The following is a 14351-nucleotide window of genomic DNA, read 5'->3' on the forward strand; positions in this document are numbered from 1 at the left end:
AGATTTACATCCATTCCTAGTTGATTTAAGAATATAAAATTTAAAATTATGAATGGTTGTTGCATTTATCATTTTCCTTCCATTTTTTGAGGTGATTATTTGATGTATATCTTTGTTTCTGTTAATAAACAGTTGATTTTTCAGATGCTTAAACCAACTTGCATTCCTTGTATAAACTCAGTTTGATCATTGATGTAGTAGTGTATTGTTTTAGGTTTTTCTCTTGTATATAAATTGCTGGGTTTGGTTTACCTTTGTTTAGGACTTTTGCATCTGTTTATAACAGATTGCTGGTAGCTTTCCTTTGTCATTTTGTTCTCATTTTAGTATCAAGGTTATAGTCCCCTCATGAAGTGAGTTGTAGATGATGCCTTCTTTTTCTAGACTGGAGTGGTTTATGAAATGTTGGCATTATTATTTATTCCTACATTTTGGTAGAATTTGCCAATGAAACTCCAGGCTTAGAACTTTCTTTGTAGGAAGGGTTTTTTGTTTTTTTTTTTTTAAGATTGATTTTTTGGTTGATTGATTTGACAGACAGAGATCACAAGTAGGCAGAGAGGCAGGCAGAAAGAGTAGGGGTAAAGCAGGCTCCTTGCTGAGCAGAGAGCCCGATGCGATGCGGGGCTGGATCTGATGACCCTGAGATCATGACCTGGGCTGAAGGCAGAGGCTTAACCCACTGAGCCACCCAGGCAGCCCTGTAGGAAAGTTTTAAATTATAGTTCAACTTCTTTAATAGTTATAGCATTATTCTGATTTTCTGTTTCTTTCTAGATTGGTTTGATAAATTGTATTTTTTTCAAAATTTACCTTTTTACTTAAAAATTTTATTAATATAAAGTCTTTTGAATGCCTGCAATTTCCTTAGTCTTGTCTTCTTTTTCTTTCTGATAGTGGTTATTTGTGCTCTCATTGTCTTCTCCTTCCCTCCTTTTCCTCTTCTTTTTTTTTTTTTAAGATTTTATTTATTTATTCGACAGAGAGAGATCACAAGTAGTAAGAGAGGCAGGCAGAGAGAGAGAGAGGAAGAAGCAGGCTCCCCGCTGAGCAGAGAGCCCGATGCGGTACTCGATCCCAGGACCCTAAGATCACGACCTGAGCCGAAAGCAGAGGCTTAACCCACTGAGCCACCTTATCTTCTTTCCCATTCACCATTTAAAAAAAAAAAAAGATTTATTTATTTATTTATTTATTTATTTATTTAGACAGGCAGAGATCTTAAGTAGGCCGAGAGGCAGCCAGAGAGAGAGAGAGAAAGAGAGGAAGAGAAGCAGGCTCCCCTCGTAGCAGAGAGCCCGATGCGGGGCTTGATCCCAGGACCCTGGGATCATGACTTGAGCCGAAGGCAGAGGCTTTAACCCACTGAGCCACTCTGGTGCCCCTCCCATTCACCTTTTAATCAGTGTCACTGGACATTTATCAATCAGTCTTTCCAGTGGACTAGCGTCCCCCTTTTTTTAAAATTTGTTTTCTGCTTCATTAATATCTGATCATATTTTCTACATTTTGGGGGTTTATTTTGCTTTATTTTTCCCCCTAATTGAAATGAAAGGTTAGTTTATTAATTTTAAGCTTTTCAGGTGAATACATTTAAAGCTGTGACTGTCCCTCCCAATACTGTTTTTTTTATATTCAGTGTCATGTGTCTTCATCATTATTATTAAAAATAATTTCTAACTTCCATAATGATACCTGTTTTGACATACAGATATCCAAACATGTGAGGAATTTGTGTCAAATAGATTTAAAATAATTAAAAATAATTTAAAATTAATTTCCAAAATATGAATTTCTGGTTGTTTCAGGTTGACTTAGAACATTATTGCATTGTTGCCAAAGAATATACATTGTGTAATATTAATATTTTGAAATTTTTTGAGACCTCCCCCGCAGCTGGGGGGAAAAGCCTTTTTTTTTTTTGTCAGTGTTCCACCTGTGCTGTAGGAGAATATGTGATGTGAAGCTTTTGGTTAATGTTTTTCTCTATGTCCATCATGTTAAGTTTGTTACCCTCCTGTTGAAATCTCTAGTTTTCCTACTGGTTTTTCTCTCTGTTTGTTTCTATCAGGTGATAGCGATATATTAAACATTTTCACTGTGTTTATAGACCTCTACTGCCACTTCTTGTCATTCTGTAAATTTTTGATTATACTTTGATTTCATGTTATTAGGTCATCTCTTTCTGGTGAATTGAACCACCTTACTTTTCTTACTTTTACTTTGAAATGATTCTTTTTATTTCCAATTATACTGTTTTCTTTAAAATGCCCTTTGATATCAATATGGGTCCCCAGTTTTCTTTGGATTAAGGACTGCATGCTCTTTTTTAAATCCTTTTTCCTCTCAGCATTTCTGCATTGATATGTTTTAGCTGATATTCTCATAATTACATAGTTGGCTTTTAAAAATCCAGTGAGATAGTGTTTATCTTTTAAATGGAATATTTTGGGGCGCCTGGGTGGCCCAGTGGATTAATCCTCTGCCTTCAGCTCAGGTCATGATCTCAGTCAGGGTACTGGGATGGAGCCCTGTGTTGGGCTCTCTGCTCAACAGGGAGCCTGCTCTCCCCCTCTCTCTGCCTGCCTCTCTGCCTATTTATGATCTCTCTCTGTGTCAAATAAATAAATAAAAATCTTTAAAAAATAAAAAATGCTTTAAATGGAATATTTTAGTGTATTTACATTAATGTAAATATTGTTAAATTTGCATTTCAGTACTTCTAAAACTTAGAACTCTTAAAGTTGTATCTTAAAGATAAAGTCTTTGTATCAGTTTGTGTATATGCATGAGGATATTTGACAAATTTCTTTTTTATAAGATTTACTTATTTTAGAGGGAGAGAGAGAAAATGTGAGTGGGGGAGGGGGAGATGGAAAGAGAATATCAAGCAGACTCTGTGCTTACTGGAGCCCGACATGGGACCTGATCCCAGGACACTGAGGTCAGTATCTAAGCTGAAACCAAGAGTCGGATTCTTAATTGACTGTTACCTAGGTAGCCCTTGACAAATTTCTTGCAAAGGAATTGCTTAGACATTAAAAATATTGGCCATTTTGGTTCTCTCTCTCTCTCTCTCTTTTTTTTTTCATATTTTTTGTTCCTGATTTTTAAAAATGATCATTTGGTATTTATGAAAGAAATTTTTCTTCATGTTTTTAATCTTAAGATACATTATTTGGGCAACCAGACAGCCATGTTGAGAACTAAAACATTTTATGTTTGTGAGATACGAATATTGCAAAAGCATTCTGTGTTTTTTTCAATTTATTTTCTGGCTTGTCATTTCTGAAGAATTTCCATGTTCTTTCTTTTCTGCAGTAACTTTGCAGCTAACTGTGTAGCTTGAATTGATTTTCTTGAAAGCTTTACTTCCTCTTTTTTTCTCTGGTGCTTTTGCTCAGGGAGGAGAATTGACAACGCAAGTTAAAGTTTAATGTCATGTAGTGTGTCAAATACAAATGTAAAGCAGCTATACTTAATGGAATGTAAACTACAGTTAATCTGATACTTCTCATAGTAATATATTCAGTTTGAGGAGTAAAGGATGTAATTTTTTGTTAATGTTTATCTCATAAAAGTGATTTTATTTATAAGCATTTCTTTAAAAAGTATCTTCTATACAAAGGTACAGGGAAGAGATTATGTATCTTTTTGTTCTCAACACTAAAATAATTATCAATTTATGGCTAATTTTGTTTTATCTCTATTTTCTATTATTTTGAAATACATCTGAAGCATCATATTTTATTTTATTTTATTTTAATATTTTATATATTATTTATTTGACAGAGAGAGAGAGAGATCACAAGCCGGCAGAGAGGCAGGCAGAGGGAGAGGGAGAAGCAGGCTCCCCGTCGAGCAGAGAGCCCGACTCGGGGCCCGATCCCAGGAACCTGAGATCATGACCCAAGCCGAAGGCAGAGGCTTAACCTGCTGATCCACCTAGGCGCCCTGAAGCATCATATCATTTTAGATAGATAGATGTTATACTGATAGAGTCTCACATTAATCAAACTTTAGTCAGGCTCATCTGGATTCTTTTCCCAACTGGGTCTCAACTTTGGTCTCTTTTTATGTTGCTTCATTTTGGCAGTAATATTGGCCAAGTTGGTTTAGCCAAAATTCTGTACTCTTAATACCCTTGGGTTAGCCCCCACCATCCTCCCAGTGATGTCCTATCACCCTGGGCTGCCTTCAGCAAGAATTCTGTTAGATCTGTTTATCCAGAATCCCCTTTACTCGCAAATGTTTCCTCTTAGTAATTTTCCATCCACTGAACACCCCAAACCCCTTCTCCTTGGCTATAAATTCCCACTGTTTCTTGTTGTATTGGAAATGGAGCCATATTCTATGTATTGGTATCTCTTTTCCCCTTTTGCAGTAGTCATAAATAAAATCTGTTTTTACTCTTTTTAGCTCTTGTACAGTTATATATTTCATTATGTATCTCTAAAACAAGAATTCTTTTAAAAGCTATTATCAAATTGCTTCTCAGTCTTTGGGCTAAGATCAAGTGTAAAGGCTATTATCACATCTAAAATATATGATTGCTTAAAATCACGTATCTTGTTTATGTTTCTCCAATTGTTTCATAAGAGATTATTCTTTGAGATTGATATAACTTTAAGATCTTTTGTTTTGCTTAGTTTTAATTCTATAGGTTTCTTCCCTTCCCTTTTTTTTTTCTTACTATGTATTTGTTGAAGAAATTGTCATTTGTTTCCAAGTTTGGGTTTTCCTGATTATGTTCCTGAGCAGTCATTTAACATGTTTCTCTGTTTCCTGTACTTCCTGTAAACTGGTAGTTAGATCTAAGGGTAAAAAACATTTTTTCTCTAAAGATTTTATTTTTATTTGAGAGAGCATGAGAGAGGGAGACAGCACAGAGGGAGAGGGAGAAGCAGACTCTCCCCGCTGAGCACAGAGGCCCACATGGGGCTCAAGGCAGGCTCAGATCCCAGGACCCTGAGACCATGACTTGAGTCAAAGGCAGACACTTAACAGATTGAGCCATCCAGGTGCCCCCCCCCTTTTTTTTTTTTGACTTTTAATGTTGTAGATTCTTGGATCGTGTGTATTAGAAGGGACTTAAAGATTGAATATTGTAATATTGTAGTTATATTTGTATGGTTAGAATACCGTAGTCATCTATTCTACCTCCCTGATTTACACATCTCAGAGAGGTTGTGGTTTATCTGGAATCCCACATCAAGTTGAGGTTAGAATCGAGGGTGCATTTGTAAGTAGAAATATCTTCCCCTTCTGAATTTTTAAGTCCTTTTTTATGTTGCTGCTTTAATGTTTTTGTTCTTCAGATATTCCATTCAGAGTATTATGCCCCTACAAATCCCCTAGCTGTGCCTATGAATTCTTAAATTTGTCTTTTGTTCTCTTTCCACTTGATCCCCACGCTGACTATAGTTCAGTTTGTTAATCTGATAATACCTAATCTGTGTCAAAGTCCTCTTTTGCCACACCTTCCAATCTACCTTGTCCTTTTCTAAAGCCCTTTAGCCTGAGTAATAATCCTTTGCTTTAAGCAAAAATACAGCCATGGACCATAGGCATGAGAGATTTGTTTACTTTTTTTTTTTTTTTAAGATTTTATTTATTTGGGGTGCCTGGGTGGCTCAGTCATTTGGGCATTTGCCTTAGGCTCCAGTTGTGATCCTGGGATCAAGCCCCGAATCAGGCTCCCTGCTCAGTGGGAGGCCTGCTTCTCACTCTCCCACTCTCCCTGCTTATGTTCCCTCTCTCACTGTCTCTCTCTCTGCCAAATAAATAAAATCTTTAAAAAAAAATAAGGATTTTATTTATTAGAGAGAGAGCGAGAGAGAGAGAGAGAGCGCGCGCGCACAATCAGGGGGAGTGGCAGGCAAAGGGAGAGGGAGAAGAAAGCTCCTTGCCGAGCAGGGGAAGCCCGTCGTGGGACTTGATCCTGAGACTCTGAGATCCTGACCTGAGCCAAAGGCAGTGGCTTAAAGCTCAGCCACCCAGGCACCCTACCTTTTTTTTTTTTTTTTTTTTTTAAGATTTTATTTAATTTTTTTTTGGAGAGAGAGCACAAGCAGGGGGAGTGGCAGGCAGAGCAGGCAGAGGGAGAAGCAGGCTCCCCGCTGAGCAAGGAGCCCCATGTGGGACTCGATCCTAGGAGCATGACCTGAACAGAAGGCAGCGGCTTAACCAACTGAGCCACCCAGGTGACCCAAGATTTGTTTACTTTTGAAAAATTTTTTTAACTTTTAGATTTATTATTATAAAAGTAGCATAATTATTAAAAATTTCAATAGTAATATATTTGCTTAAAAATTAAAACTGTGGAACCACATAAAGTAAAAACCAAATGCACCATGATCCTCCTCACTTCTACCTCTTTCCTTCCTCAGTGATAAGGATTATTAAGAGTTTGGTGTGCCTCATTCTAGATTTTATACAAATATAATTTATATATTATATATTCTCATACACATGTACAAAAGTTTTGTTCTTTAAAAATAATTCAAAATTTTGTGCTTATGTTACAAAAGTTACTTATGTAACATGGTCAGTATATTTTATAGGGAAGGTATTCTTCCTCCTCTAGTTAATGCTAGCTAGCTTTAATTTTTATTTTTCCTTTAAGACTGAGTTGTAAATCAGGAAAAACAAGAGGAGAAATACCAGGAAAATTTACAGATAGATTTTCATTTTACATAAAGATGTGGAGCAATGAATGCTATATTGCATATATTTTTTAGAAGTCTTATAATAGTAGAATTTATATACCAAAGGACCAGAAAGGAAGACATTTATATTTAGTTAATTTGGTGAAGTTAGCTCATTGTCAGATTTTTACGTATTAAAAAAAAAAAAATCAAAATTTGGAAAATAGAGAAAACAGGAAAAAAACCCCATCCGTAGTCTTAAAGTAAATGTCAATAGCCAAAATCAGAATTAGATAGAATATTCCTATTGTAATATTTTATCTAGCCTATATTTCTTTCCTAGAATCCTTTTTCGCAAATCTCAAGTGAGATTTTATATGAAGGGCTAGCTTTCTCTGAGGTTCAAACATTTTGAAATATAAAACTTTATTTAACCTAATTTTAAAAAGAATCCCAAATAACAAATAGAATTACTCTCTTTTTACTGCCACCTGAGTGCTTTATTTCCTTCCCCTCCCCAGTTCTCACACAAATGCTTTGGCATGGAGTGGACCTTAAAGTTTGGCTCATTCAATACTTAGGAAAACAAATTTTACAGAGGCTCTTAGTCCTATGGAATTGCTTCTAACCAGTAACACATCTTAATTTAGTGGCACTGCAGCAACATAGCTATTTCAGGAGAATCTAGCCTAGAGGAATCACCTCAGAGGAACTGTAAAAATGTGAACTCAAATGAACATCAGCTTTTTTTTTTTCTCCCCAGAATGATGGATTGAAGCAAAAAGTTACTTCATTTCTGAATTTCATAAAAATGTAAGAGTCAGTTGGAGTATACTTTGAGACATATTTTACTAAAAGCCTTTTCTTGAAGCACAAAATCTTTATGAGGCAGGAAAAGTAGAAAGATAGAAGAGAGAAAACTCTCCTACCCAGTAAATCATTTTGCATAGTTTCACAAATAATAGCTAAGTTACCGGGTAATTGGTAAGTTTTCTTCTCAAAAACAAGCATGTCTTACTAGCTAGTTCCTTAAAGGAAGGAAACAAGGGGCTGCTAGAGGGGATTAGGGAGATAAAACACTATTCAACTGTTAAATTACTAAATTTTTTTAATCCACAGAAGTCTAGTACATTTCAGAATTAAGAATAAACTTTAATTTAAAAAAAAAGAGAGTAGACTTTTAAAACCAAGTCTCAAAGCCTTTGGTATGTATGTAAAAATTAGCACATTTTTATTATAAAAACATACAACCTTACCAGTATGTTCCTCCCATTTTTTTTTTACATCAGAAATGAAAAGGGGTATTGTCTACATCCAGTATTTCCTTTTCACATCTCCGTATTAAATACTTTGTGTCCCTTATATTTATCTTAAAATGGAAAAGAAAGAATGTTTTTATTGTTTTTGCTGTAGTTGCCATTGATGTTATAGAAGCTGTATTAAAATTCTCAAACCAGTTTTGTCTGTTTTACTTGGAGCTTAGTCATCATCATGCGTAGCAGGACCTGATTAAGAAGGCTGTTCCGCCTCTAAGCCTTGCTAGATTGTAGCCACTAGCAACCAGGCTGTAATAATTTCCCTTTGATGACATCATCCACTGTGGAAGAACCCAGTTGCTTCAGCGAGTCGAACTACATACAGTTCTAACCCTCATCAAATATGGCATCTCCCTTGCCGGCTGCAGCAGGGGTGGAAGAAATGCCAGTGTTTTTTTAAGCTAGCGAGCTTTTCTTTTCTTTTTCTTCTTCTTTTTAAAAATTCTAATCATGGATGCTTCTTCCGATCCCTATTTGCCTTATGACGGGGGAGGAGACTGTATTCCCTTGAGGGAATTACATAAAAGAGGTAATACCATCCCCTTGCTGTGAATCCTCTGTTGGTATGTTTTGCATGTGGCTGGGTGGTTCTCTAGTTTAAACAGGTCCTGGATTGTCCTTTAAATATTGCAGTATGTTGTTTAGTTGCCCTGGAATGTTAGTAAGGGGCAAATGGAGTTTTCTGAATGGCTCTGTAGTCGTCCCTGATTGTTTTCTCTGTGCAGATTAGTACTGCTTCGGATCACATCGGACTCAGACTCGGACTCTGACTCCATCTTCTCTGTGAAAATCCTCTTTCTGTTTAACTGCGAAAACGAATTAATCCGCTTTTATAGGTAACTAGAGTCATGTTAGCACCTAAAAAGTAATGTTTTTCTTCCTTTGAAAACTTACGTGTTTCCTTTAATTTACACAGAGAAATCATGTGTCTGTGCACCTGTGTGTTTCAGCTGCTGCCAGTTACCATGTAGCCACCACCAAGTAAATTTATAGTAAAAGCTCTGCCCTCATTTTAAAACTCTTTACAATGGCAATAAAGATGAACAATTTTATATTAATATTTTTCATTTAATATGTATTTCAGCTGATTAACATTAATTACATTGTTTCCTACAGGTATTTCATAAAAATTGATGATTAAAAACAATAAGGGTGATTTTTACACACCAGAAGAAATAATAGTAGTTTGTAAAAGCCGGAAAAGCACCCAGCATTCATGTAAATCTTTTGTAAGGTGCTGCCTGGGTGTTCGTATAACTGATTTGTGTTAATAAAATTGCCCTTTTAAATTTTTTCTTAAACTAATCTAAAAATAGACTGGTTGGTAGTTGTTCTAGAAAAAAAATTGGACCATAAGGAAAATCTCTTAGCTTGATGATTTCATTTATGAGCCACGTTAATTTGAATTACTGTATGATATTATAAACTCATTTTATGGTTTAACCCATATTTATTTAACTCCTTACTTATGAATCAAAAAAGGAAGTCATGATTTTCCGAACATATTTAGCCTGCTATTTAAAATATAGTTTGTACTCTGATAATACCTTTTTTTTTCTTTTTAGTATTAAGTTCCATTAGCATTAGAAAATGTTAATGTATTCAGCAAATATTTATTGATTACATTGTGTCTGCTAGGCACTATTTTAGGCTCTGAACAGTTGTAACATTGAATATCCTGTAGTATTCTGTTGGTAGTGAAAGCTTTTCAGATTTTGAGGAAAAACTATATGAAGATCATGTTAACATATAGTGTACTTCTCCTACAGAGTTGCTGTCGATAAAATTTCTCTAAGTATGTATTACGCTTTTAAACATTTGGGAAATATCTAAAAGCATAGAGAAGAAAATACATTTCTCATAATCTTACCACCTAGAGGTTTGTTTTGTTTTTTAATTTTTCAGTTCTTAATATGTTCATAAACTCCTCTTTTTCCTATGTTTTCATCATTCCTTTTCTGGTAAGGATTTCTTTAAACAGGAAGCAATGTGAATGAATGGTAACAGTTCAAATGTCACAGTATTTGCTAATCAGTAATTAAACTGTAAAACAAGACAAACTGTGTTTTCTCCTCAGCTATTACAACATGTTTGTTGATGGTGATAAACCAGAAAACCTGGGCTTGGGAAATTTTAATTCCCGGTGTTAAGCTTGACATTCTTTGAAATTACTCTGGACTCCTCTCTATATGAGATATGCAAATAATAAGAAATAAGCCAAAATTTATGTGAGAGTGAGGCGTGGTTATTGATGTGATTATTACTAAAACATAAGCTTTTTGTTTCTCTTATATTTTCATAAATAGTCTTTTAGGAATCTTGCTTAAGGTCTAAATTGGGCATGTTCTTGGCAGCCCAAATAGGTTCCTTATTCCTTGATGAGACTTACTATAATATAAAACAATTTTTTTGAAGATAACATTGTATCTTTGTAGTGCAGATCAGTCAGTTATTAGGCTCACTTGACGGTACTGTGGTATCCTAATATCTACAGATAAGAGGTTATTTGTTTTCCATAATTTGTGACCTATTGTAGCCATGGGTCAACACAAAGGAACTGGAGATGTAGAAACAAGCAGCTAGCATAAATCAAGAAAACTGAATCAGCTTGCTTATGAGGACAAAATTACAATGACTAGAAATATCTCTTTAGGCCGATGGAGAATGAAGAGTCAGCTAATCAAAATGTAAAATTATAAAGGATATCAATAAAGTAAACATGAATCTGTTACTGAATCTCTCGGTGCTAGAGTTAGGGACTACCTTTGTGGAGTAAATAAAATTCAGTTCTATTTTTCAAGGTGAGGTGGTAAATGATGAAGCTTCCTACTTAAGTTTCTGTCTGATAATATATAGACTGGAAATTAAGTAAATTAAACGTAGAATTAATTAATATGTTGTTGATAGATTAGAAATTCAGATGGCATCTTAAAAATAGCCATTTTTGAGATAAATTTCCTATACAAAAACTATGAAGTTTTCTCATACAGTGTCTCTTCCATTTTAATAAGGAAAAAAATTTAAAACTTTGTTGATTTGGATTATTAATTTTAATACTTGGACTTTTTCTTAATTTGTTCATGAAGTCTAAGTAATTTGGAGAGTTGAATTCTTTTCTTCTACCAGGCCTTTTTTTGGGATTTCTTTTGGACTTTGAGCCTCCTTTTACTCCATGAGAGAATCTTTAAAAATTATTTGAATATTAAATGTTTCACTCAAGTATTTATTGAGTTCTGTTAGGTGCTGTGGAGAATGATGGTGGTAGTAATTGTAATATTAATAACAGCTAATACTTAGTTTGGAATTTACTGTTTGCCAGATATTTTTGTAAGTGCTTTAGGTATATTCATTCATGTGTATAAATCATTTAATTCCTCTCATAGTCTTGTGACTTAGGTACTGTTAGAATCCCCATTTTCCTGTTGACAAAACTGAGATAAAGAAATCATAAAGAGTAGTCAGGATTCAATCTAAATGATATGGTTTATACTCCAATTACGGGGAAATACTTCTTCTTACTAGGTATATCCCTGTAATTCTTGACATTTGAAGCTTGGCAGGGGCATAAGAAAGCTTCCCAAGTTTAAAAACAAAAAAAGCCAAAGCCCATGGAAATTAATCAATTTCTAGTGAATGGTATAGAGTGCATGGTCTGTGGGATTTTAGGGGAGGAAGAGATCAGTCTCCTTTTGACAAGTGCTATCATAGTAGTCCCAAGTGCTCAAGTACACAAGGGAATTTGATAGGACATTCCTGGTAGAGAGGATAAAATGAATAAATGCTCTGATGGGAGTAAATGCATAGTCATGTTGTTTCCTGATTAGTTTTTATCAGCCTGTCAGTTAAGGGAGGCAGTATAGGTAGGCAGAAAAGTGCTGGATCCTAGAGGAGCTTGAATGCCAGAGCTTGAATGGTCTTAAAGCACAAAACGTGGGGACTTCCTATTGAAATAAATGTTTGGAGTCTTAATAATTTTCTCTCTGAAGTCATTTCGTGATACTCATTAGCTCAGAAGTGTATTTGAGTAAAGCTTTTTTGTTACTGTTATAATAGGTGAGTTTTTCATTTTTATTTCCTCCAAAATATCATGTTAGCATTTTCTGGCACATTATTTTGGAAATCCAGGTGTTAGGTGATATTTTTACTTCCAAAGGGTCATTCTCTAGGCTCTTTGTAAAATGATTTTTAGGATCCAGGTCCTTACTGTACTTCCATTACCTCTTTTAGCCAACTAGAAAATTAATTCTCTTCTTACAAATTTATTCATCTAAGTGTCTGTAAAATTAAAAGAACAAATATTTATTTGATGTCAGAAACTCTTTGTAGTCTAAAACAATAGTATAAAAACAAAGCCTGTATTTAAATTTATTTTGCTCATAGTATCTGGATTTAAAACCTTCAATAAAATCTGGTTCATATTACATCACTATCTCTAGCTCTATTTTCTAAAAATAACTGACATTTTACTATGATTAATTTTTAATCTCACTGCTTGTTAAGTCAGAAATGCTTTGTGTATCAAGATTTCAAAATGTGAGCAGATCTCCTGCCATGCAGAATAGTTTTGTAATTTTGGCTATTTTCCTGGCATTATGGTCTCTGCTTTGTGTCTACACAAAGCCACAGGAGACTGGTGGCTTAAGTTATATTTTAAAGTTTGGTTTTGTTTTTAAATAAACATATGTTTAATTTGTAATTTTTTGGAGTCCATTACAACCTTAATTAAATAAAAAAGATTTTGTTTCTGTCCTTTATTTCCCTTGCCACTTAAGAAAGCCAATTTTATAAGTCTTTTATTCATGTAATACACAGATTATCTTACATTCAGAGATAATAAATGAACATGGAATTTGTTTCCAATTATACAGGTGTCTTACTACCCACTTTATCATCTCTGCCTAAGGATGTAGGCTTTTTATTTTGGGGTGGCAATGGAACAGAGAAGAAAACAGTGAATTGAGTAATGGACTCAGCATTGCTACTGACTGGTGTGTATCTTTGGTGAACTTCTTTGGAATTTGGTTTTAATGACCCAAGACTTTACAGCTTGAATCCTAGTTAAATATGACTGTGGGTGGCAGAACAAGTTTCAAGAACATATACTTTATTCATTTATCCAGTGGACATTTGATTGACAACCTACTAAACACTTAGCACTGTGCTTGCCGTTAACCTTTTTAATCTTTAATTTGGGAGTCTGCTAACATTCTGGAACTTCAACTATCAACTTACATTTAGTTTCTCCTCCCTCAAGAGGATGACCATTTCTTATCACTAAGGTCACAGAGGCAAGAAAAAAAAAACAACGGGGACTAGACTTCCTGTTCTTAATATATAGAAGAAACTGGGCGCTCAGAATATGTAGAATTTTGGATTCATGTTGGTCATGAAATCAACTGGGTTGTGACTAGTATCAAAAAAAGAGAAAGGAAATAGTAAAATGTGACTTATTTGCCAAAAAGTAAGTATGCTAAGCATTGGTTTTACTTAGGTACATATCTGTATACTTTTCTCATTATGTCAGTGAGAAATGTTTCTTGCTATGGGCCACAGTCATAAAAGTTTGAAAAACAGTTTCTAAGTATACACCTGGAGGGGCAGTTAGCTCTCCCTGAGATAAGGTAGGCTTCTTATGGCCCACGGAATGACCTAACAATGAGAGTAGGGTGTGTTATTTTCATAGACCCCTGTTAAAACATAGGGACATGAGTGTTGGTAACAAAGCAGTGCCCATGACTGTTGTTGAAACAGTTTTTCAATGTAGCATTTTAAATAATATAGGACAAGTGCTCTGGAACCAAAGGCAAAGAAGGATGATAACGGTGAAGGGTAGGATTGCATTAATCGTCTAAAAGCTAAGTGCACGTGCACAAGTGTTTGGGAGAAGGCACTACTTAAGGGTTCTTAACTTACTAGGGGAGAAGAGTGTCTACATATCGTATAGTACACATAGGCAGGCAAACTAACTATGAAATTACTTTTTAGTCAGTATTCTGTAGTGCTAAGAAATGCCTTTGGAATGAAACTGCTTGAATGTGAATCTCTGTTAACTACTTTGTAGATATATAACCTTAACTCTGTGTTTTGTTTTTCTGATTTATTAAATGGAGTAATTCTTATTTCATGGGTTTGTTGTGAAAATTAAATGAGCTAATATATGTAAAGTACCAAGAACAATATCCGGTGGGCCAAGTGCCAAGAACAGTGTAGATACTGTTTTATTGTTGTTAGATACCAGATAACTGTGTCTGGCTTCTAGATATGAAAGATTTTTTTAAATTCTGATGTAGTCTAGTGTTATCTGTTACCTCTTTTGTCACTTGTGCTTTGGTGTTTTATTTGCAAAACCACTGCCTAACCCAAGGTCATAAGCATTTACTCTGTTTTA

General features: G+C 34.8%; 1 protein-coding gene across 5 annotated transcripts in view; it reads left to right on the plus strand.

Moving 5' to 3' along the window:
- The window catches only part of CLCN3 (chloride voltage-gated channel 3), a 97590-nt gene that overhangs the window by 30504 nt on the left and 52735 nt on the right, over window positions 1-14351 (plus strand). The window contains exon 1 of one of the 5 annotated variants that reach the window (XM_032855476.1): window positions 8234-8492. The exons of 2 other annotated variants lie outside the window; for them this stretch is intronic. In XM_032855476.1, coding sequence (XP_032711367.1) covers window positions 8414-8492 — 79 coding nt within the window. In that variant the 5' untranslated portion in view covers window positions 8234-8413. 2 more of the 5 variants (XM_032855479.1, XM_032855478.1) reach the window with 2 other exon arrangements.

This window comes from Lontra canadensis, unplaced genomic scaffold (assembly GCF_010015895.1).
Source record: "Lontra canadensis isolate GAN:19392208 unplaced genomic scaffold, GSC_riverotter_1.0 scaffold10, whole genome shotgun sequence".
Classification (NCBI taxonomy): Eukaryota; Metazoa; Chordata; class Mammalia; order Carnivora; family Mustelidae; genus Lontra; species Lontra canadensis.